Here is a 23,596-nt window from a genome sequence, read left to right as displayed (position 1 = left end):
ACACACATATACACGTAAGTATATACACACATACATCCAGGGAAAGAGACAGACAGAGTGAAACACAGAGAAGCAGAAGGAGACAGAGAAACAGAAAGACAGACAAGACAGAGAGAGAGACACTGAGAGACAGACAGAGAAAATGAACACTGGAGCTGAGAAGGAGTGGAACTCACGCACATTTTCACAAGTCAGTCTACATGTCAGAACCTGGTCCCAATGTCCATCCACCCTCCAGAGGAGGGTGTGGGGATCACACAAGGGTGTGGGAAAAGAAGATAAAAAATAGGAAGCCATTGTGGGGCAGCCCACCACAGAGGCCGAGATGGGACACTGGGCCTGTATGTCAACATGACAGAATGACCTAGGAGGTTGTGTGCCAGAGCGGACGATGTCAGAGTTGTATATAATTTCAATCCCACGACCAGGAGCTGGGAAGCAAGCAGCAAGGAAGGTGACTTTCTCTAGACCCCAGGGGAGACCCCGGCCTATGTGGCATGTGCTCTGCGCTCCACCAGCCCTCTGTGGGGTCCTTCCTTTGCTGAGTCTGTGCACGAGATCCCTGTGATGCCAGCCCATAGGGGGTGACAGGTGCAGTAGGTGTTTCTTGGTCTACAGACAGGATGGCTTCTCTAAAAGCAGGGGTCAGAATGATTCCCACTGTGTCAATGGGGGATTGGGGAGAACCTGAGAGGCACGTGGCTTGTCCAGGGTGATAGTACTGCTGAGTGGGGGGAACCGGGTCTGAACTCAGCTGTGTCCTCAGAGCTGTGGCTCTGGCTGCATCCAGGCCTCCCCAGGGCTATGGGGCGGGGGGCTGAGTTGGTGTTGCTCTGTGAGGATATGGCATGGGGTGGGAAGTGAGACATTGGCAGCCAAGAAAGTCCCTTGGGGAGCTTTGTTTAAGAAGGAAGCTTGGGGAAGGGGACCCCAGGAAGTGACCTTACTGCCCTGGCAATAGAGCCCAACAACTTGGAACCGAGGTCACCAGGCACCCACTCTGTAGGGAAGACCCTACTCAGCTCACTTGGTTAGAGACAGAGGCATGTTCTACTGCATCCCAACATCCTGAGGCAATGGCCTTCAGAAAGCCGGCACCGAGGGGCTGTACCAATGGTGCCGATACTGGGTCAGGTCTCACCCCAGGCGTTTCTGGCCTTTTGGCCAGAGAGACCCAAAGGTAACACAGGGAGGCCCAGGTCAGGCCTGCCCAGGCTGGGTCACCACTCAGATGCCACCCAGGTAGACCCATGGCCACTTCCTGGCTGGAGGAGGTGGGGCAGTCATGTTGGGGATGGGTTTCTGCCTCAAGCAAGAGCAAGTCAGAGGCCTGGGGGGGGAGGTCACATCCATAGCCCAGGTCAAAGCTGGCTGGCTGGGATGTGGAGAGCCAGGGCAGGGCCCTGCTGTCTGAGGTGGAGCCCATGCTCTCTGGGTTTGTCTCTTCCCTCCAGGCTGTCTGAGCTGACCAAGGTCCCAGTCTGATCTGGCAGCAGAGGTCGAGTGGACAGAAGCAGGAGTGGTCCTGGCTGGGCAGGGCTCTGAGAATTCCAGGCTGGGCCAGCTGCTGGTCACTGTCATTGCAGAGCCAGACACCACATATTGAACAGGAGGTGATGAATAAGAACACCCATGCCACCTCCCCAAGTGAGGGGCTGGTGTGCCACTCTTCTGAGGGCCAGTGCAGGCTCCAGGTGGGTCTGGATATGGAGGGGTCCCCACCCCCATGGCCCAGAAATCAGTGCGGCAGGCCTCCGACCCAGACATCACCCAGGGCTCTCCCCAGGAACCTGCCCGGGGCTGACGGGTAGCTCAGCACACCCAGCTCTGACCTGGAGCACCATGCCCACCTCACTGCAAGTCAGGTGGAGGACCAGGAGCCCCAGAAGCAGAGCCCGAAGGTGAGAAGGGCAGGGCTGGTGCATGTGTGTAGGTGAGGGAGTGGCGAGGGCTAGGCCACACAGGGAGGCATCCCCAGAGGATACTGTTGGGACCAGAGCAAAGAATGGCCTCAGACCACCTTTCTGGAAGAATTCAGTCACAGAACACATCCTGTGGGCACTTTCTGGGTGGGAGCTGTCTGGAAAGCTCTGGGAAGGTTTCTGTCCTTGAAGAGGCACATGGAAAGGGAGGCACGTGGATAAGTTATTCCTCTCTCACAGCATGAGGACTTCCACAAGACTTGAAACTCTCTCCACTTCCAACAGTTACAGATTCAGGGCAGGCAGGGTCAGAGGAAGATGTCAGAGACCAAATAAAGTATGATCTGGACCCAGCAGGAGACCCCGAGCTGCCTCCTGCTGCTCCTGCAGCTCCTCCTGAAACTGCATCTGCATCTGGACTGCTGGGAAATGGAGAACCAGTTCAGGCATCACCACCCCCTGGGGCAGAGCCCCCTCTGCACCCACCCACACCTTCTTCTCCAAAATGTTCTCCAAAATCCCAATACCAGTCCCCTCCACCTCCTAAAGTTGACTTCCCTTCTGCTGGAGATGTTTTTGTTTGGTTTTCCTTTACTTTTGTTTGTTTGTTTCAGATATTATTTTTCTTTTTAAAGTTTCCTGTAATAAAATATAGACTTTTCCCCTTTTAAATTGTGCAATTCAGGAGTATTAGGTGCATTCACACTGATGTGCGACAATCAGTACCATCTAGTTTCACACTATTTCTTTCCTCAAAGTAAAACCTTGGAGCTAGAGTGCGCACTCCCCTTCCTCCATCCCCTAGCTCCTGACAACCCCAAGTCCTCTTTCTCTCTGGGTGTCTTTACCTCTACTGGGTGTTCCCTCTCAATGAAATTTTATGAAAGGTGGCTTTTTGTGCCTGCCCACATGTTTTAAGCTGGGGCTGGTGATTCTTTTGTTTGTTTGTTTTCACTTGAAATAGCATTTTTATTATTTGAAAGGGAAATCCAGGGGGATTAAAGATGTGATGTACAAAATGAAGCCCTTTTAGTAACTCTGTGCATAATCTCAGGGTAGACACTGTTGTTCCCCCTGTGACACCACAGCCAGAAGACAGAAAGGAGATTCTTAGCTCTTCTTGTGGCAAAAGCAAATCCAAAAAAATAAAAAAGAAACAAGCAAAATCCCAGAAAAACAGCTGGAAAGACAAACCACAACCTGGAAAAAGTGTTCCTCATAACCCAAGGTTGGAGAAAGTTTTCACATCCCTGTAGCCCAAAAACTTCTTGAAACCCAGTGTTCTATACAGAAACAGAACTGACATGGGCAGTTCCAATGAGAGGCAGTGCAGGTGGCCAGTGTGTGTCAGAGATGCTTGATCTCTCAGGTGAGGACACAGGCAGAAGGATACACTATGGAAACAACACTTGTCACCATCACACTGGCAGGTGTTTAGTTGGGTGACAACCAGCCCTGGTGACAATGTGAGCAGGCAGAGGCTCCAGCAGATACCCTGGAGGGAAGAGTGAATGGACACTCCTCTCCGAGAGAACAGGGTACAGCCCACATCAAAGGGCCACAGGTGCATCTCTTCCCCAGGATCCTTAGAGTTCATCCCACTAAAGTCCTTGCACACATATTCAAAGATGTCTTTTCAATGGTGTTCATCACAGCACTGGTTGAAACAGTTGGAATCAAAGCAACACTAAGGTAAATTGAGAGGGGATGGGGTCCATTCGTTCTGGTTCATGTAAATGAATGAATGCTGTGCAGTTGGAAAAGTGGGTGCCTGGTCTCAACCCAATGTCAAGGGAGGCCACAGGGTGGAAGTATGCAGACCCACCATCTGCATCCAGGGTCCCATCTGCAAGACCACATATGTATGAAATCAACTTAGATGTAAGTGAATATGATTGTGAGTGTGTGAGACAGAGATGGAAAGAGACATACTGACAGACAGAGACTGAGAGATAAGCACCAAATCATTAATGACAGTCACCTCTGTGGATGGGATTTACAAATCTCTTCTCTTCTCTTTTAGGTAATATTTCAATTTTTTGTAATGTGTCTGCATTGCTCTACTAATTTTAAAAGGATTAAAATCCTATGTTATTGTAACCCATTCATTACTCATTTATGGAGTAATTAAAGTAAATTTATCCTATTTTTAAAAGATTTATTATGAGGACAATAAGCATTTATGAGAGTAAAATATGAATTCTACAGGAGTTAAGAATCCATAAAGAGCAAAGCCTTCTCAAGACTCAGTTCCATGTCAGCTCCGTGGCAGCAGAGGTTCTCCAGGAGGTCATGTCTGTTCTGAAATAGCATCCAATAGAGGTGAAGAAGAAGTACCAGACTTGGACACTGAAGACTACAATAGATTAGAGATTTTGTTGAGAGAAATTAAGACCTACATTCACAGAAAATAATCCCATATTCATGGAGCAGAAGGCTTCATTCTACTAAGATGACAATAGTCCAAGAATAGATCTTAGGATTCAAAGAATGCCTACCCAAATCCCAGGTGGTGTTTTGCAGGAATTGACAATCAATCTAAAATTCACGTGGAAAATCCAGGGGCTCAGAATAGGTGAGTGAATCTTGAAAAAGAAGAACAAAGTTCGAGGAATGGAAAGACAGATGGAACCCACGGTTAATACAAAAGCACTTTAAGCTGAGTTACCTGAGATTCAATAGATGTAGAAGAAAACCTGACATGGAAGCCAATTCTCTCCTCTCCCTTTGCCCTATTAAGTTAGGTTGATAAAAAGCCTTTCACTTTCACCATTTAACATGGTAGTTGCTTTTCTGGTTGGCTACTCCGTGTGTATAAATAAAGTGTTTCTCTCGTTCATCTCCTCTTCACTTCTGTGGGCTCTTTGGGAGGGCCTCTGGATGATGGGGACCTGCTCTTTTCTCACCTTCTTTAGTGACATCTTTTGTCCATGGTGAAGTGATAAAAAAAAAAAAGACTCATTGGTTTTAGGTCAGATTTGGAACATGTATACCTTTGCAGACCCCCTGGAGGAACAAGAGGGTTCAATACTGCTGGGATAATTTACTGGTTGTCTTGTCCAAATGCCCAATAAGATACTACTTGCAAGGACTTTTTTTTAAAGGTTCTTACCCTAAAACAAACACCCTATCTAAACCTCTTAGATGATCAAATAGAAAGAAAGACAAGGGAGAATCGTGGCTAGCCTAAGAACACTTCCTTAACAAAATGGAAGGACAGAAGCAGATTCAGAGCAAAAATTAAAATCCATTTATACCATCAACCCTCCCACCCTTTTGTAGACTGTCATCATGTAATCCTCCAGATGGCTCCCTGGAGAAAGCCCTTACCAAGATCGCAAATGGCCAGCTCCTTTGCCTGGACCTCATGCTTGCTTTCAGAGCTTGGCCCAGTGGGAGGTTGACCCCCTGGCCCTGAGAGGGGCTATTTGTGAAACCTTGTCTGCTAAGACCCACCAGGCTGAAGGGGAACTGTGTGTTCTGAGGGAGAGAGAGCACACCGAGCCTCTGTGGAGGCATCTCTGAGATCATCACAAAGGCACAGAGCTCTAACTCTGGACACGGGAATTTTTGATTGGCATCTTAGTCAGAAATCTCCTGGATAGAAAGAAGCAGATTCAAGATGTTGCAATTGGATGGGCAGGTCGGCCTCTCGAATTTGTCTATGAGGAGGACACGCAATTCTCTGCAGAAGTAGGAACACCCATCCCTGCTCTGCTGACCTCATCTACAGAGAAACAGAGGTGCGGCTCTAGGGGGAATTCAACGCCCACCAACCCTTCTTACCAACATCGACGTCCCCACTTTATTCTCCTGTCAGGTCCCTGTACAAAAACTGTGACTTAGCTCCAAATATCACATAGCCATCAACCTGAAACACTCTGTGTCTCTGTGTCCAACTGGAGCACTAAGGCCTGTGACCATTATCGTCAAGTCGTGTCCCCCTTTCAGCCCACCTCCCGCCATCATCCCAGCCCAACTTCGGTGTTTCTCTCCAGGTCAGCAGCACTCTTCCCACTGGCTTCCCATCAGCTTACCTTGCCCTGCTTCCATTGTTTATTCCCCAAACATTACCCACAATGTTCTTATTAAAGTATGAACCAGATCAAGTTGTTCCGATTTGCAAAATACTCTCATGATTTTCCATTGTATTCAGAAGGATATCCAGACTCCCTACCAAGGCCCTGTGTGATCCGGTCCCTCACCTGTCTCTGCAGCCTCAGTTCTCACCGTTCTGCTCCAGCCCATCTTCATTGCCCAGATGGTACCCACCAGGACAGCTCTGTTTGTAACTCCAAGTCTTGCACTTACACTTCTCCTGGACTGGGAAGATTTTCTTGTCTGTTACCTACGTGGCTTATTCTTTTACTTCATTCAGGACTTTGTTCAAATTATTTTACCCTCAGAGAGGACTTATCTGACCACATTATTTAAAATAACATGCACATATTTCCTATTCAATCATTTCCTCTCCTATTCTGCTTTATGTTTCTTTGTGGCAATTATTAGTACCTGGCAGTACATCATATATTTATTTGCTTACTGGTTTATTGTCTGTCTTTCTTAATACCTATATTCATGGAACCACAAATAACTGTTTTAACCAGTAACTTTCAAACCGCCTTTAAATGAATTCTTTTATAAGATGAGAATTTCAAAGGCTTCCACGGGTTGCTTAGGGAACAAAAGAGAAAGGATTAAGGTTGAAGTAGATTCTTAAGGACCTGGGGGTTGGTTATTTATTTTATACATAGTAGTGTGTATCTGTTAATCCCAAACTCCTAAACTAGCAAAAGACAGAGCTGATTACTTTTTAAAAAAATTTTTTTTTTCTTTTTAAAGTTGGGTTGTTTGAGATCTCTTTTCTTCTTTGTTCTTTTTCTTTCTTTAAAAGAATTTTTCTTATTTATTTATTTATTTTTTTACTTTGAGATACTGGGAATTAAACCCAGCACATACTCTAACCCTTGAAGTGTACCCTTCCCTCCAAAGACAATTATTTTTATACTTTGACAGTACCATATTGAATTAAGAATTTTTATTCCATTTTCCCTTCAGAGAGTTTATAACGGAGGGAGAGAGTCAGAGGAAGCCCTGGGCCATCCCTTTCTTCTCAACGCTTTTCTACACAGCAGAGGAGCTTGGCTGTCGCCAGGCCTAGCTCACCTTTCTGCTCTGAGTGGCGATTCAGGCCACTTCTCTAAACAGAGGTGTGTTAGAAGCAGCAGAAAGCCAACTAGTGAGCAAAAATGACAAAATTGACCCAGTCTGCAGTTGGACATCATCTGCTCTGAAACAAACCTCTTAAATCTCTTCTTCTATTAGTGGATGGTTTTCAAAAATATTCCCAAGGAGATGAATCTCACTCTATTTTTATGGATTTCTTGGGCCTTCTATGACTTTAACTGCAGGCTTGATTTTCTGCAGAACGTCTGTAGGGAAGCCAGGCAGAACACATGAACAGACCCTGCAGGCCACAGCTGAGGTCTCTGGTCAAAGCATCCTTGTTGTACAGAGCCTACGTTGATGGGATCATTTTCATTACTGCTGTAATTAGTTCTCATCCAAGTGTCCCACCAAAAATGTTTCTAGATGGAAGATGGTCTGACGCAGGTCAGCAGTGGGGATGTGGGATGCATATGGCAGACAGACTGGAAGGAGAGAGGGGAAATGTTTCTTCAGGCTTCAAATTGGAAGATTTCTGATTTTCATATGGACATTAAACTTATTCAGGCTGAAGCACTGTTTGCTGTAAGATGGGGTGATGTACACATATCCTTACAACTTCTAAAAAATATGTTGATGCTGGACGTGACAGCCTAGGGGACAGACAGCTTAGAGTGACACCTACGTTCCAGGATGCCTATGATCTCGGGCTCACAAAGAGAAGAATACACATATTTTGCCTGTGTAGTTGTATGTGAAATTATTTTGACCCTTGCCAGATGGTGTAAGATCAGAGATCATGTAGTCTTTCTTATATCACAAAGATGACAGTTCTTCTTGATGAGTCAGCAGACTGTTTCTGATGGTCCGGGGTCTGTGCCAGACATTAGCTGTCTAGACAAACACCACACAGCCACACATCTCTCAAGGAGATCACAGTGTGTCGCAGAAGAGACAAATCTAAATAGGTTTTCACAACAATGTGGTAAGAGTCACTTGGCATCATGTATACTGTATGTTCAGAGGGGCTCTTGCACTGCCTGGGGCAGGGTTCTGGAAGGTAGGGAAGGTGTCAGAGAGGAAATGTTTCCTACACTGACATCTGAAGTATTCCAGGAAATCTCTAGACCAGGAGAGTGTGTGGTGTGGACGGGATTCTTGGCAGCTTGCGTGTCTTGTGCAGAGGTCTGGTCATGTCTAAGAGCATTTTGCACTTAGGGAAGGAAGGTAAGTGAGGCTAGAGGCTGTGAGGAACTAACGGAAGCTGAGGCTGAAAAAAAGCGGCATCTAGGTGATGAGAAGGTGTAACATTAAATCAGGGAGCGTGGACTTCCTCACATACGCAGTGGGGAATTCTTTGGGGTCTTAAGGAGGAGAGTGGCACAGATTAGTCATTAAAAGTGAGAAAAGTGGATTGTTCACTCTAAAGAACAGCACTGGGGAGACTATCATGGGGTGTGAATTAATGCAGTGGGGAGCGAGGGGCAGGGACTTAGTTGGGGGACATTAAGGAATAGAATTGTAGTACTGACGGGGGTGAGGGAGTGGAAAAGTAAAGGAAAACTCCCAGATGCATGGCACGGAATACAGATGGGATAGTGATGCCATTGTTTGAAGAAGTAAACCTAGTTCTGAGCGAGTGTAAATTCAAACATACAGAGCTTGATATTTTTATGGGCTAATCAAGTGGGAATGTCTACTTGTCAATTATAAGTATATTTCTGGGACTGAACTGAGATGTCCATGCTGGAAAAGATTTGACAGTTAATCAGTGGACAGAGAGCAGTTGAAGTCACGGGAATAAATGCCACCCACTGACAGTTTATCAAAGAAAAGGGAAGGAGGGCACTTCTGGTTAAGAAAATATGGCAGACCAGTAACTTGAAGACCCACTCACTGAAGACACATAAAAACGTAGGACACAATGCCACCAATCTTTTCTTTTTTTTTTTTTTTTACAGACACCTTTATTGTGGTATGATTCCTGCACAGTAAATTACACATATTTCACATGTACTATTTGATGAATTTGATAGATGTAAAACACCCAGAAAACCATCACCACAATCAAGATAGCTAACATTTCCATCACTCCCCAAGAGGGGCACTTTTCAAATTCCCATATTTATCCCTTCCCACCCCCTTCTCTCCCTGGTAAACCATAAGTTTGTTTCTATATGTCTGTGGGTCTGTTTCTCTTTTGTAGTTAATTTCATTTGTGTCTTTTTTTAGATTCCACATATAAGTGATAACATACGGCAGTTTTCTCTTTTTCTGGCTTACTTCACTTAGAACGACTATCTCTACGTCCATCCATGTTGCTGCAAATGGCATTATTTTGTTCTTTTTAATGGCTGAGTAGTATTCCATTGTATAAATATACTATTACTTCTTTATCCAGTCACCTGTCGATGGACATTTTGGTTGTTGCCATGTCCTGGCTATTACAAATAGTGCTGCTGTGAGCATTGAGGTGCATGTGACTTTTTGAATTAGAGTTTTCTCCTGACATATGCCCAGGAGTGGGAAGGATGGATCATGAGTTAAGTCCATTTTCAGTTTTTAAAGGAACCTCCACACTGTCTTCTCTAGTGACAATGCAGCCCGTTTTATTAAAGTGGAGCCATGCTCAGAAAGTAACGGGTATTTCTAGGGGCCAGACATGAAATGCAGTGAGTGTGGTCTGTACAAGAATCAGAGGCCAGTCTGGCAGGGCTGGAGGAGAGTGACCGGGGGAGTGTAGTACAGGCAGGATTCAGATCACGTGGGGACCTGAGAGGCTGGGATAAGGAGTCTGGACTTCCAGTCATCCCTTGGTAACCATGGGGCACTGGTTCCAGGACTCCCCTCAGATGTCAACATCCATGGATACTGATGCCTCTTGTATAAAATGTCATAGGACTTGCATGGAACTTATGTGCACCCTCCCATGTACTTTATATATATATATATATATATATATATATATATATATATATATATATATATATATACAAGCTTTTTTTATTGAGTTATAGTCACTTTACAATATTATGTCAAATTCCAGTGTAGAGCACAATTTTTCAGTTATACATGAATATACACACACATTCGTTGTCACATTCTCTTTTGCTGTGTTCTCCTGCATACTTTAAATCATCTCTAGATTACTCATGGTATCTAGTACAACATGAATGCTATGTAAGTAGTTGCCAGTGTATGGCAAATTCAAGTATTGCTTTTTGAAACTTTCTGTTTTTTCCCTAATATTTTCAATCCACTGTTAGTTGAATCTGCTGGATAGGGAGCCCCTAGATCCAGAGAACCACCAAGCTCTTCCTTCCCAATTCCTCAATTTCCACTGCAAGCACTGAAGGGGTCCAAACATAGAAGAGCGCCATCTACCTGCTGGAAACTCTGAGGAAATCCTTCAGCGAATGTAGTGCAGGAGAGAAGGTTTAGGGCCAACTAATGGGAAAGGATCGCCTGCCTGGAGAGGTAGGATGAAGGACCACAGTGGAAGCCAGCTCGTACTCTTTCTGGAGCTAGCTGATAGCAGTGAGGGAAGCCGAGGAACTGGGGACACGTCACGTGGGGGGTAACCCTGGCCGCCAGGTGCAGGGTTCACATAGCTGGGACCCAGTTTGCAAGATCAAAATAACAAGGGGGGAGAGGGGCTGTCTCAGCACTGAGATCCTGACAATGGCCATAGCACCGTGACCCCAGCTAATGCGGCTCCCCTAGTAAGCCAGAGAAAGGAAACTCTGAGCCAAGACATTGCAGATTCCACCACAGCAACACGAATAACTAGATCTCTAAACTGACAAAATGTAACCACCAGAAACAGGAATCTTTTCTTTTCTCTTCCTTTGGACCTTTGGCAGGAAGCCACACTTCTCTGATGGGAACCATCTTTAATCTGATAGATAGATCAATTTTCAGGAATAAGCATGGAGAAAAAGAGTGGGGTGATGATTTAAAGCAGAAGTCAAAGCAGAAACCCATCTGAGAAATGTTAAAAACATTCTACTCAATGAATCCAAGTTATGGCGTAAAGAAGGAGTAAGGTTAAGGAAATCTCTATTAATATCCATTCACTGGACAAGACTATCCAGTCATAAAAAGACAACACTTTAAATCAAGAAAACTTTTTCTTTTTTTGGTGATGAAAAACAATGCCATATTTTAAAACAAGGCTTGGGCCATCAACAACATGCTGAGAGTTGTTGATGAAGAGAACATAAACTGCATATAGACATGTAAGGGTTCCAAGTCCACTGCTCGAAAAAAATTAGCCAATCATGTGTCCAGTTGATTTGGAAATCCCCGATAAGTAAGTAACTCAAAAGTGGGAAATACATGGGATTAAACAGTGGTAGTGAGCAATGAATTCCAAGAAGTTTATACCTATATTTTCATTGTTAACGTAACAAAATTAAAGCAACTGTCTAAAAAGTAGTAACTGAAGCACACAAACACACACGCACACATACACAATTTGGAAAAGCAGAGAGGTAAGATATGCTAAATGTATCATTATTGAGGAACAGGATCTAATAGATTATTTCATTTTTGAGACTCTTATAGGAATACTGATCCAATTGCATAAAAAGTTATGAACTTAGAGATGATTTATAAAAATTTAGAGAGAATTTTCATTAAAAGCCAATATAGCTTCCAAATCATTGAAGAGAATATGAACAATAAAAAATTAATAAATCCAGTAAATATAGAGTAACATAGACCATATTTACCATCCTAAAATAAACCCCAAAATGGAAAAAAAATTTATGAATCAATGATTTTTATGACACGTGAAAACGATTATCCACTAGGACATTGTCCTGCCACCTTCATACCAAGGCTGCTAGGCCTTCTACTGCCATCACTAAGGATGTCCACCAGGAGGCGACATTTCCTTCCTCTGCTCCTACTGCAGAGCCAGTCCTGAGCAGTCCTTTTCCAGGTTTTGGCAGGCAGCTTCCAGAAGTGCTCTCATGGGCCTTTGTCCCTTTTAGCCACCAGCAAAGGGATCATGGATGAGCAGTGAGCCTCCTTACTCATCCAAGACCTAGGAACCTATCTGATTTCTGAGCAGCCCTTCACCTTTGTCTGCTGTCTGGTACTATCTGCCTGGCATCCCGAGTCCCCGGCTTGGGCAGCCTGCATGCTGGCCACAGCCCATCAGAATCTGCTCCCTCAGCCAAGAGGCCACTCGTGATCATGAGCAGGGCTCCAGGTCTCTGGAGCAGCATGGTTTGGACTGTGTCCTGGCCCTGGGCTCACGAGCTCCATGCCCTTGAGTGAGTCAGTTAACATCTCTAAGCTATAGTTTTCTCATCAGTAAAATGAAGACATAATCAATATGGGGAAAAAATCAGAATATGGGGGGGAATAAATTTCTGGTGATTGAAGATTATTTTAATTTTGAATTATACAGTGAAGGACATCAGAAAATTTTTACTACTTCAGAATTCTAAAGGATAGCTTCTACTATTAAAACTAATGCATGTACGTACACACAAACACACGTGCAGACACACTGACTCTGCTTCACATATATCCCCACGCGCACACACACATGGAGTCATGTACCACACACACACATACCATAAACACAACCACACACGTCCTCAGGCGCGCACACACACAACATACACACAACCACATACATCCCCAGGTGCGCGCACACACTCATACACACACACAGTCACAGTCATGTACCATACATGTCACAAGGTGCCCTTGCGTGCAAGTGCATGCACACTTCATACACACGTTTGGTGTTATTCTAAATCAACTTGAAATTGAGGGTCTCAGTGTCCATTGTTTTACCCACTCAGAAGATCCTGACTTTGGAGCATGAAGCAGGAGCCCCTCCTCTCTGGAGATGGTCTTTGCCACTTACAGTCTCAGTAGAGCCAACATAACTGCTTTGGACCTTTGGAAGTGCAGGGCCAGAGCATACCTGGGAGCTCACATCCTATACATGTAAACATTTTAAGTGCAGTAGGTGCTAAACTCCTGCCTTTACAAATATACATTAATTATAAGGGGGAAGACCAGGTTCAAACATAGAATTCCCAGACTCAGGGGAGTCCCGCAAAGAAAGTGACTGGGTAGGGAGAGCTGATTCCCAGTCTCTGGTCACTAGCTGGACCCTTTTCTTCCCAATGCTGGGTCCATCCCTTGCCACAAGGGGCCTTGGATGTGCACAGGGGGACACTCAGACCTCACATCTGGGCTCTGCCCATACCCTCCATGCAAACAGCTGCCCTTTGGCCTCTCTGTGAGTTCTGGGAATCTGAACTCCAGGGAGAGCCGGTGCAGACACTAGAAATGGGTCAGGGGCTGCTAAGACATGGCATTCAGTGTCCTGTGTTTCCAGAGCACAGGATGCAGCCAATGACCATGTCCCTTTGGTCATGCTGACTCCACACCATGGAGGGCGTGACCAGAGGAAGTGTCAGGGCCAGAGGGACCCTCTATAGTGCAGGATCCAGGGCAGCAGGCCCCCTTGCTGGTGTCTAAGGGCAGAAACCCTAAGGAAAGGTCTGAGGAGGTTGTAAAGTATATTTATTCCCATTAATTAAAAAAACAAAAGCTCACCACAGGCGTGGGTGGTAAGGGTTTTGTTATAAAAAGGGAAGGCACTTGCCAAGGTCTGGCCATAGATGGCTGGTGGGTTTGCCAGGTTGATGAGGAACTGAGAGGCCATTAGCCTTCCCTGGGTCTAAACACCACCTAATTCCTCTGGGTGACACTGAAATACAGTGAGACACGGAACCCTCTCAAGTTGTTAAAGTCTTCATGGTGAGCCATTCAGCTCTTTCCGCATTCTTGGCTACAAAAGCATGATAAACACAGGCAGGAAACTCACCAGCCTGTTGGTTGGTTCCCTGTCTGTCTGGCGCCCCTTCTTGTAGGAGCTTTTACCACATCACCCAGGGCTGACCCAGCTCAGGATTACAGCTGATTTTCCACAGGCGGCATCACTTGCTGGTGACACGAAGGAGGCATATTAGCCATCTCCCAAACACTGAGGCTCCTTCTGGGAGGAGCCTGTGGGCCCCCAGTCCAGTCTCTACACCACGATGCTCCTTAGTGCCAATCCCAGTTTGCTGCCCTGTCCTCTAGCTCTGGCCAGAACCTCGCTGGATTGTTGATAAATGTTACCCATGCACCACATCTAAGATTGAGGTCCAGATGTGACCATGGCCCTTGTTTTCTTCCCATCAACAGATTCTTCAATCTTCGTGTAATTGTGTTGGCAGGAAGGCCAGTACCGCCCTCTTGAGGCATTCCCCAGGCGACTTTGTCTATAACTGTCCTAACGCCCCAGGGGATCGGGTCTGAAGCCTGGCACTCAGACACGAGGATGACAGCTGGAGAGACAGGAATCCACTCCTGCTGTGGCTTCTGCTGAGGCTCGATATGGCCATATAAACGGATCCCACAGGCCCTGATGTCACTTGACTCACTGCAGGGATGCTCCCACACTGCCCCATTCCCCCCCAGAGACCAAGGGCTTTCTGCTTGTTCCCGAAGGCCCCACCCCCATGGGGGCTCTGGGTCCAGTGGAGCGTCCAGCCTGGTTCCCCACCAGCCCTTAGGGCCTTGGTGGGGCCTGGAACATCAACTACCCTCCCCTTAGGGGCCCGTTTGTCCTTTCCAGCCAACAGACCTAGGGCATAAGCACTTTAACCCACCTGAGGGTGTTTTCCTTACTTCAGGGGCAGTGAGGACTGGGCTTCTTCACATTCCAAGTGCCCCAGGTCTGGATGCAGACAGCCTGGCTCTCCCCTCAGTCCTGCAGGTCCCAGCCACACCTGCAGTGGGTCACTGAGTCTGTGCTGTGTTCTCTTCCAGGACAAGAGGTGCACTCTGCCCCCCACCCCAACCCCGCCAGCGGTGGCAGAGGTGGTGGACAGGCAGGTGAGCTGGGGCCTGAGACCATGCCTGGAAATCAATGCCCCAGAGGCCGCTGGTGACTAGAGGGGCCACGGGGCAGAAGGCAGCATGGGATGGGAGGAGGAGGAATGTTCAGGGTAAGGAAATGAAAGGTGGAATGGATAGCACTGTGTGGACCTCGACCATGAAAGGGAAGAGAAAAGGCAGTGACAGCTGGAGCGGTGTCAGCATTAAAACCTGCAAGCATTTTTATTTAATTTTATTAATTACCACTATATATAGTGACATATTTTTTATTTTATTAAAGATTATGGGCCATGTCATATAACAGGATATAGTATGTTATTATTTATTAAATAATACATAATAGTAGATATACTAGAATATTATGTTCTGTTTATTAATTAGCAGATAATATATAATACAGATGTAGGTATTTATATACATAATACATAATTCATGTATCTATATAATATATAACACATAACACATTATGTAGGATTATGATTAATATATTTTATAGCAAGTTTACATAATAATAATGATGTAATATTACCCATTGTATGTCTTGGTTCATGACACATTCTCATCTTAGGTGCCTGTCAGAAGTATTTATGTATTAAACTTAATATTATAAGAAACAGTTATGAACGTATCACCCAGCATCATAACAGGACTATTGACAGTGACATACTGTGTCCTCTTGCCCTAGCCTGCTCTTGGCCTCTTCTCACAGGAATAACCAGCATCCTGAATCCTGGCTTACCCTTCTCTTGTGTTACTTTCACACACACAACATTTAAGATCAGTTAAAACAACTGAACTGCAGGTACATGCAACAAAGTGGATGAATCACACATTCTGTGTTAAATTGAAAAAGTAAGCCCTAGAAGGTGGCCTATAGTGTGCTATGCTTTTAATTGTGTATATAAATGTAAAGTAAACTCACTAAATTACAAACAAGTACAGCTAGAGTCCAGGTGGGAGAGGGACAGATAAAAGGTGAGGTGAGCAGATTTGCTGCAGGTGAGTGAGTTCCTTTCCAGTAACATGTCATTCTCTCTGAAGCAGGAGGCAAGGTCATCTGCTGGGAGTCAGGGTAGAGACAGAGGGAAGCTTAGAAGTGTGCAGAGAGCAGAGAATGTTGACACCACTGAGTGACAAGTGGGGAAATGTGCTCAGTAGAGAAATCCTGGAGGATTGCCTGGCAGTGTCAACATGGTGGGCATTGATTTGTAGTCTTAGAAACCTGTGCTGGGAGAGCCTGCTGCCTGCAGGTTCAGAACAAATAGAGCTGGGTGAACCGAGATGGAAGTCATCCTGGTGAGGAACTGAAAAGATCAAGGGTCAAGAGAGTTTTGTTTGTCATAAAAAGAGTGCTGACTGTGGGTGCAGAGCTGGAAGGTGGGGAAGTGGAAGTAAGAGGAACGTGGACAGTAAGGAAAGCAGAGGAGTCAGCGGTTGAAGCCCCAGTGAGGGTGAAGAAGGGCCAGGGAGGTTGGTGGAGAAGCAGCTGGATAGCTAGAGTTGGGCACTTAAAGGAGAGAGGCTGGACCTGGGGTGGAGACATGCCTGGGTATGAACCCGGGGGTAGGGTGAATGGTGGGTGGCTGGCTCAGGCTGATGGAGGAGGATACCCTAAAGTGGCCATACTGCATGGGGGAGGGAGAATCAACTTTGAGGTCCTGATGGTAGGAGGCAAGGCAATACAGAGCTGGTGGTCCAGGTGCTCCTGACTGAGGCAGATGAGCAGGGAGGCCAGGGTGGCAGGTACTGCTAGGAAAGGATCTGGGTTTTCCAGGTGCTCCCAAGAGAGGAGAAGCAATGATCTGAAGGTGGAAAGTGAGAACAAGGAGGCCAACCCAGGCTCCTGATCAAACGGGGGGTGTGAGGGGGCAAAGCATCAACTCCAGAGATGGTTGCCCAGGAAGCAGGGACCACGGGTGAAGTGAGGGGACACTCAGAGAAGAGAGGGAGAAGAGTCTTCTGGGTGTCAGGGGAAGAGAGGCCCCAGGACAAAGGAGAACAGAGGCACAATGATGAGGATGGACTGGCTCTATGTTGACACTGCAGGGATGGCTCGATCTTTGTCATGAGGACTTAGGTTGGGGGGCTACTGGCCTCATGAGGACTCCCCTCTCAGCAGCCTGGACAGAGATCTCCCACTCCTGAAAGCTGTGTGGCCACCACTGTTCTTGGAGGGGCTCTGCCTCCATCTTCTCCTATCAGACTTTCCTGCCCAGCCCCCAACTGCCAGCAAGGGAGCCTGGGCCTCACAGCTGTTTCCCTTGGAGGGACACAAGCTCCCTGGAGAAGCAGGCTGATCTTACTTTTCTCCGTAACCCAGAGACTAGCAAAGCGCCAGCCCATGAGTGAGCCATGCAGGGGCTCGGATACTTACTAAACTAACTCAAAGCAGTAGAATAGAAGAGCTGGAGGAAGTGACCACTGAGCTCACAGAGTTCACTGCCCACACCCCCATTCTACAGATGAGGAAACAGAGACCAAGAGATGAAGCAGCCTTGGCCAAGGTCATGCTGCTCATAAATGCTGGCCTGTGTCAGGCATGCCAAGTGATGAGCTGCAGTGAAGGGGCTGAGAGGGGGCTCTGGGGCCAGACAGCTTGGGTTCAAGTCCCAGCTCTGCCACTTACTAGCTGTGTGATTAATTAATGTCCTTAACTGTAAAGTGGAACTCATAGTGGTGCCAACTCATTGGGTTGTCGTGAACACAGAGTTCCTGGAACAGCAGGACAGAGTTCTGTAAGGGTTTGCTGTTGCTTTGGTTACTATTATTATCACCAAGTGAACCCTGAAATGAAAAACAAAGGCAGCAAGAATTTTTAATTTTAAAGGATTTTAAAATCCGATGATGAATGTTTGATTTAATCTATTCAAGTTTGCATTTGACCCTTATTAACAACTTACACAATGGATGACTTTTGAGGAAATGTTGCTTCATGTCTTTAATTCTCACTAACGACACAGGCTATTCAACAGGAAGCAGTTTTTTCCAGGAAGAGGGACAAAAAGTTAAAAATAACTCGGTGCCTCTGGGTCCCCAGTGAGTTGGTTGTGACCTGTCAACCCAGCTTTGGGGAAGTGCCCTCTCCTCTTGGGCTCGCTGTGCTGCCCCGCTTCCTCCCGGGGGCGCCGTACCCCCACACGAATCCAGTCTCTTGGTTCATATCTTTGCTTCAGATCCCTCAAGGACTGCCCATGCCCCAGGGCTCCATCTGCCCCGCCAGCCTCGCCTGCTGGACTCCAGGACACCATCCTGGGTCTCAACCATCCTCTGTTCCTACGCCCGCCCCACTACTCTTCACTTTGTCCTTCAAGGGTGGGCTCCTGTGGCTTGCCACCCAGCAGGGGTCTCCCCATCCTCCACCTTGGGTAACTGCATCATCCTGCATGGTGCCTAGTGAACACGTGTGGAGGCAGGAAGAATACAGAACAACAGGTGCTCAGAGGGGCTACCTTTCCCACTGCAGGGCCCTTGGAGAGCTTTCTCCCGGCTAGTTATTCACAGGCGCTGAAGCTGTGGAACCTCAATCTCACCACTTTAAAGGGCACCATCATTAATTACAAAAGCAATCATTTCTTCAGTAGCAAAAGAAAAACAGACTTTGTGTCCCTCAACTCCAAATTTTTTCCTCCACCTTCAGATGTTTCTCATCTCTGGACAAGAGTAGAAAGCAACACACAGAATATTATTTTTCAATTTTTTCCCACTCTGAAGATTGCTTTCCCAGAACCAATGAAGGCTAGAATGGTTTGGCTTTCCTGGACTGAGGATTCAGAGGCATGGGGGGAGGGGAGAGGAGAGATAACTCAGCAATATTGAACCTAACAGAGACAGTAAAAGTTTCTAGTAGAAACAGAATGGAAGCAGGATGCTGTTTAAACGGGAAAACCATAGTTGGAAATGCAATAACGAGTTACAAGAGAATAAATATGAAGATGTAAAAAAGAAAAAGGACATCAAAATAAAAAAAAAGGTGGGAATGGGAGAGGGGAGCAAGAAAATATAGATTTTTTTCTTTCTTCTTTTTTCTTCATTATTCTCAGGATGCGTTGGAGCCTATGTGATTATCAGCCTAAAGGAAATAGATATAGTAATGGGCTGATATACTTGAAAAATAAGGTAACCACAAATCAAAAGCACACAATAGAGTTGCAAAAAAAACCAAAAAGAAACAAACTCAAAATGGCTTAGACTTAAACATTAGACAAGACACTATAAACTTCTCACAAGGAAACACAGACAAAACATTATTTGACATACATCTCAACAATGTTCTTCTAGGGCAATCTACCCAAGCAACAGAAATAAAAACCAAAATAAACAAATGAGACCTAATTAAGCTCATAAGCTTTTTTACAGCAAAAGAAACCATAAGCAAAGTAAAGAGACAACCTATGGAATGGGAGAAAATATTTGCAAAAGATAAGACTGACCATGGCTTAATTTCTAGACTATATAAAGAGTTCATAGAAATAAGAAAAAAATAAACAACCAAATCCAAAAATGGGCAGGACAACTAAGCAAGCAATTCTCCAATGAAGACACACAAATGGCCAATAGGCATATACAAAAAAAAAATGTTCAATATCACTCAATTATCAGAGAAATGATAATCAAAACTACAATAAGTTATCATCTCATGCCAGTCAAAATGGCCATCATTCAAAAGTCCACAAACCATAAATGCTGGAGAGGCTGTGGAGAAAAGGGAACCCTTCTACATTGTTGGTGGGAATGTAGTTTGGTGCAGCCACTGTGGAAAACATTATGGAGATTCCTCAAAAGACAAAAAAAAAAAAAAAAAAAGAGATCACTTGATCCAGCAATCCCACCCTTGGGCATATATCCAGAAGGAACCTTAATTCCAAAAGATACCTGCACCCCAGTGTTCACAGCACCACTGTTTACGATAGCCAAGACATAGAAGCAACCTAAACATCCACTGACAGATGACTGGATAAAGATGTGGTATTTAGTTATAACAGAATATTACTCAGTCATAACAAAGAATGAAATAATGCCATTTATAGCAACATGGATGGACCTGGAGATTATCACACTAAAGTGAAATAAGTCAGACAAAGACAAGTATCATATGATATCACTTATATGTGGAATTTAAAAAAAATGATACAAATGAACTTCTTTATAAAACAAAAACAGACTCACAGACTTAGAAAACAAACTTAGGAGTTTGGGATTAACAGACACAAATTACTACGTGTAAGACAGACAAACAACAAGGATTCACTGTAGAACACAGGGAACAATATTTAGTATGTTACAACTTATAATGGAAAAGAACCTGAAAAAGAATAGACTATGTATATGTACAACTGAATCACTATGCTGTATACCTGAAACTAACAAAACAGCTGTATATCTGAAACTAACAAAACATTGTAAATAAACCACACTTCAATTAAAAAAAATGATAAGCTTTAAATACCTTTATTCAAAGAAAATCTTCAACTCTTCCCTCCCACAAAAATTAAAATGGAAAGATTGAGCAGGACCAAATTATACAGAATGGGCTGTTACATATCTTCTCCAGCACGTGACCCATGCTACACACACATTGTGTTTTCCTACAGGTAAAAACGGCCCTGGCTGCATAGGAAGTGACTCCTACTGGGACAAGGCCTCTGTGGCAGTGGTCTTCTTCTTACTGCTCCATCTCACCAGGAGGCCAGGGTTTACAGAGGGGAAGGGACACAGAGCTCATACACTTCAAATCTATTTCCCAAGAAAAACTATGGAAAGACCAAATTCACCTGCAGTGCGGGAAACATGAGCAGGGCCCCTAAGCAGACCAACAAGCCCAAAGCAAGATGGCCCAACGTTCACATCGGAACCATAACAATGACTACCTGGCCCCAGTTAAATGACCACCACCTCACCTGCAGTGAACTGCTCATACTCAATGTCAGGGATGTTTCTGTTGAGACTTGGGAGATCAAAGAAGTTGGACCAGAGAATCCGAACCTGGTTGATGTCGGGGCTCTGCCAGTGGTAGAAGCGGCCCCAAGGGGGTAGCACCAGTACCGACTCCTCCATCTTCAGCAGGGTCTTCAGGAGGAAGGTGATGTGGATACAGACGCCCCTATGGAGACTGAAGACCTCTGGAGGGTTGACGTCACTCAGCAGTTACCTGGCAGGGAGCAAAGGAGAGCGGGTCTTCAGGGACAGGCCTCTGCACAGGAATCCCGGCTTAGATATAACAGATAGAACAGGAATCCCTGCACAGACCATGGCCTAGACTCCGGACACATTCAGCAGCTTCTGGTTTGTAAAGTGGAGGCACTGCCCACCCATCTCCATGTGGCCAATTACTTCTAGTCTGGGAGCAGTTGAGGAAGACATCTTGGCATCCGTCTAACACTGCTAAGCACCTGACTATCATCTGAGCACCCGTTCTCCAGGAGCTCTCAAGCTTCTTGGTCTACAGAACCCTGTACACTCTTAGCACTTACTGAGAACTCCAAAAGTTTGCTATTTATGTGATTTAAATCTATCAATAGGTCCTGTGTTAGAAGTTAAATAAGAACTTAAAAATAGTGTACGAATTCACTTAAAAATATTAACAACCTACTACATGTTACCATTAATAGTCTTAAACAAAAAATAAGTTTATTTTTCAAAACAAAAATCAGTGAGAAGAAGAGCAGTGATTTTAATTTCTGCAAATCTCTTTTGGACTGGTGAGAGCTGAATTCCATCTGCCTCTGCATTCCTTGTTTTTTGATATCACAGGCCAGGTTTTCCCTGGAAAACCGCACAGGAACTCGGGAGAGCAAGAGTGTGCAAAAGGCAGGTGACATCCTGGCATTTCTATGAAAATCGTCTTGCACCTCATGGGACTTGGATACACTTTGATAACTGCTGCCCTATCCTAGGTGAGACTCTTCTACACAAGAGCCAGGCAAGGGTCCTGGACTCTGTAATGAGTTACCGCTGCCACACCCCTCCCTTCTCTGTGTGTTTCCCACAACCTCCATTACTGCAGATGAGGATGTAATCCTCAGCTGGGGCCTCTAATCCCAGAAGTCTGCTAACTTTGAGCGGGAGGGTCCCATCTACCATCCATACACCCCGCACAGTCTATTTTGGGTCAAGCCCTAGATAACAGCTAATCGGCACTGACCCTTGTGTCTTATTCCTGAGATTGACTGAAGGAACCAATATCTGGATGGAATTGAAATTTCCCTGCAGATAAACAAGGCTGAAAAACCACCCCATTCCAACATCTGATTCTGGGGCTCTTCAAAACCCGGCTAAGGCCCCGCTTCATCTAAGAGGGGTCCTCCCTCTGCCCTTCCTGGGGGGTTTTAGGAGGCTGCAGCCACCCAGGGCGACCCAGACTCGTGGCCCCAGCCCCAGGGCCTGAGGGGGAGGAAAGCCTGAGGCTGTGACCTAGCCGTGTCCCCCCCCACGCCCCAACCAGCTCCCTGGCACCACAGCCCCTCTACGGCCACCACCCCAACCCCGATCCCACCCCGGTTCATGTCCACCAGCCCCGTGGACGGCACGGACATACTTTTACTGTCTATGGGATGCTGACCCAGACAGGAAGTCAGCCACCGACTGACTAGGCCAGAACTAGTCGCCCGGCCGAGCAAGCCGCCATCCCCAGCAGGAAGCACCGCCATGATCCCGGGCAGCGGCACACTTCTGGAGCCTGCTCCCCACCCCAGAAGCACACACCAGCCCGCGCGGAGCGTGGCACCTGTAGCCATGGCAACACCGCGGGGCCCTCCCCTAGCTCTTGCGTCTGTGTCCTCCCGAGGCTAGACGTGCGAGGGCAGAACTTGCAGAGCCAATGGGAGCCAGGGCGCGGCCAGGACGGGGGCTGGGGGGAGGCTTATGGGACAGCTAGGCGGGGCTGGGGAGGGCGGGGCCGTGTGGAAGTCCTCACCTGCAGGTGGCGGTGCTGCCACCAGTGGGCGGGGCAGCAGGGCAGCGGGGCGAGGGCACCCTCACGTGTCCCTGTGTGGGGCTCAGCCTGGGCTCCGCGGCCTCCGCTTGCACCGGACGTGGACCCAGGCTGCCTGTGGGCAAGATAGAGGACTGAGCCCAGGCATGCATGGCTGTCCATGTAGGGCACCTGAAGTGCAGATCTGCCAGCCCCACTTCCGGCCTTGAATTCACGCTGCTGGGCAGTTTCCAAGAAGACGGGGTCTGTCCCAAGAGGGGAGGTAGGGCTAGGGTGCCAGATACCGGGTTGGGTGTGGTCTCACAGGAGAGACACGGTGAGAGGGCGCAGAGCGGCCCCTGTGTTGGTGGGTCTAGGAATTTGGGGTATGGGGTGGGGATGGTGTGTGCCTTGCTCTGTGGTCTCCCCTAGAACCCTCACTCCAGAGCAAGGGGCTCTGCTCCTCCCACCCTTCACTGCACTCCCTGCCTTCCCCAGCACCACTGCCCCTGCCCCCGGAGTGTCCTATGACCTTTCCCCACACCGGGCAAGTCTCTGTTGGAGGTACTGAGCTCCCTGTGGCTCCAGCCCGAGGGTGAGGGGCAGTATCTGACCAGTTAGGACTGGATCCTTTATATGAAACCTCAGACCATAATGCAGGTGTGCACAGAGGCCCCTCAAA

At 46.5% G+C, this 23,596-nt stretch overlaps 1 protein-coding gene across 1 annotated transcript in view; it reads right to left on the bottom strand.

The window, feature by feature from the left end:
- Window positions 1-22,651, bottom strand: part of LOC135322186 (anoctamin-6-like) — a 46,539-nt gene extending 23,888 nt beyond the window's left edge. Inside the window, 2 exon segments of the mRNA XM_064489997.1 lie at window positions 20,903-21,105; window positions 22,458-22,651. Coding sequence (XP_064346067.1) covers window positions 20,903-21,105; window positions 22,458-22,651 — 397 coding nt within the window.
- Between the last annotated feature and the right edge of the window lie 945 nt (window positions 22,652-23,596).

Source organism: Camelus dromedarius, chromosome 9 (genome assembly GCF_036321535.1).
Source record: "Camelus dromedarius isolate mCamDro1 chromosome 9, mCamDro1.pat, whole genome shotgun sequence".
NCBI classification, from domain to species: domain Eukaryota; kingdom Metazoa; phylum Chordata; class Mammalia; order Artiodactyla; family Camelidae; genus Camelus; species Camelus dromedarius.
This window is presented reverse-complemented; position numbering and strand designations above follow the sequence as displayed.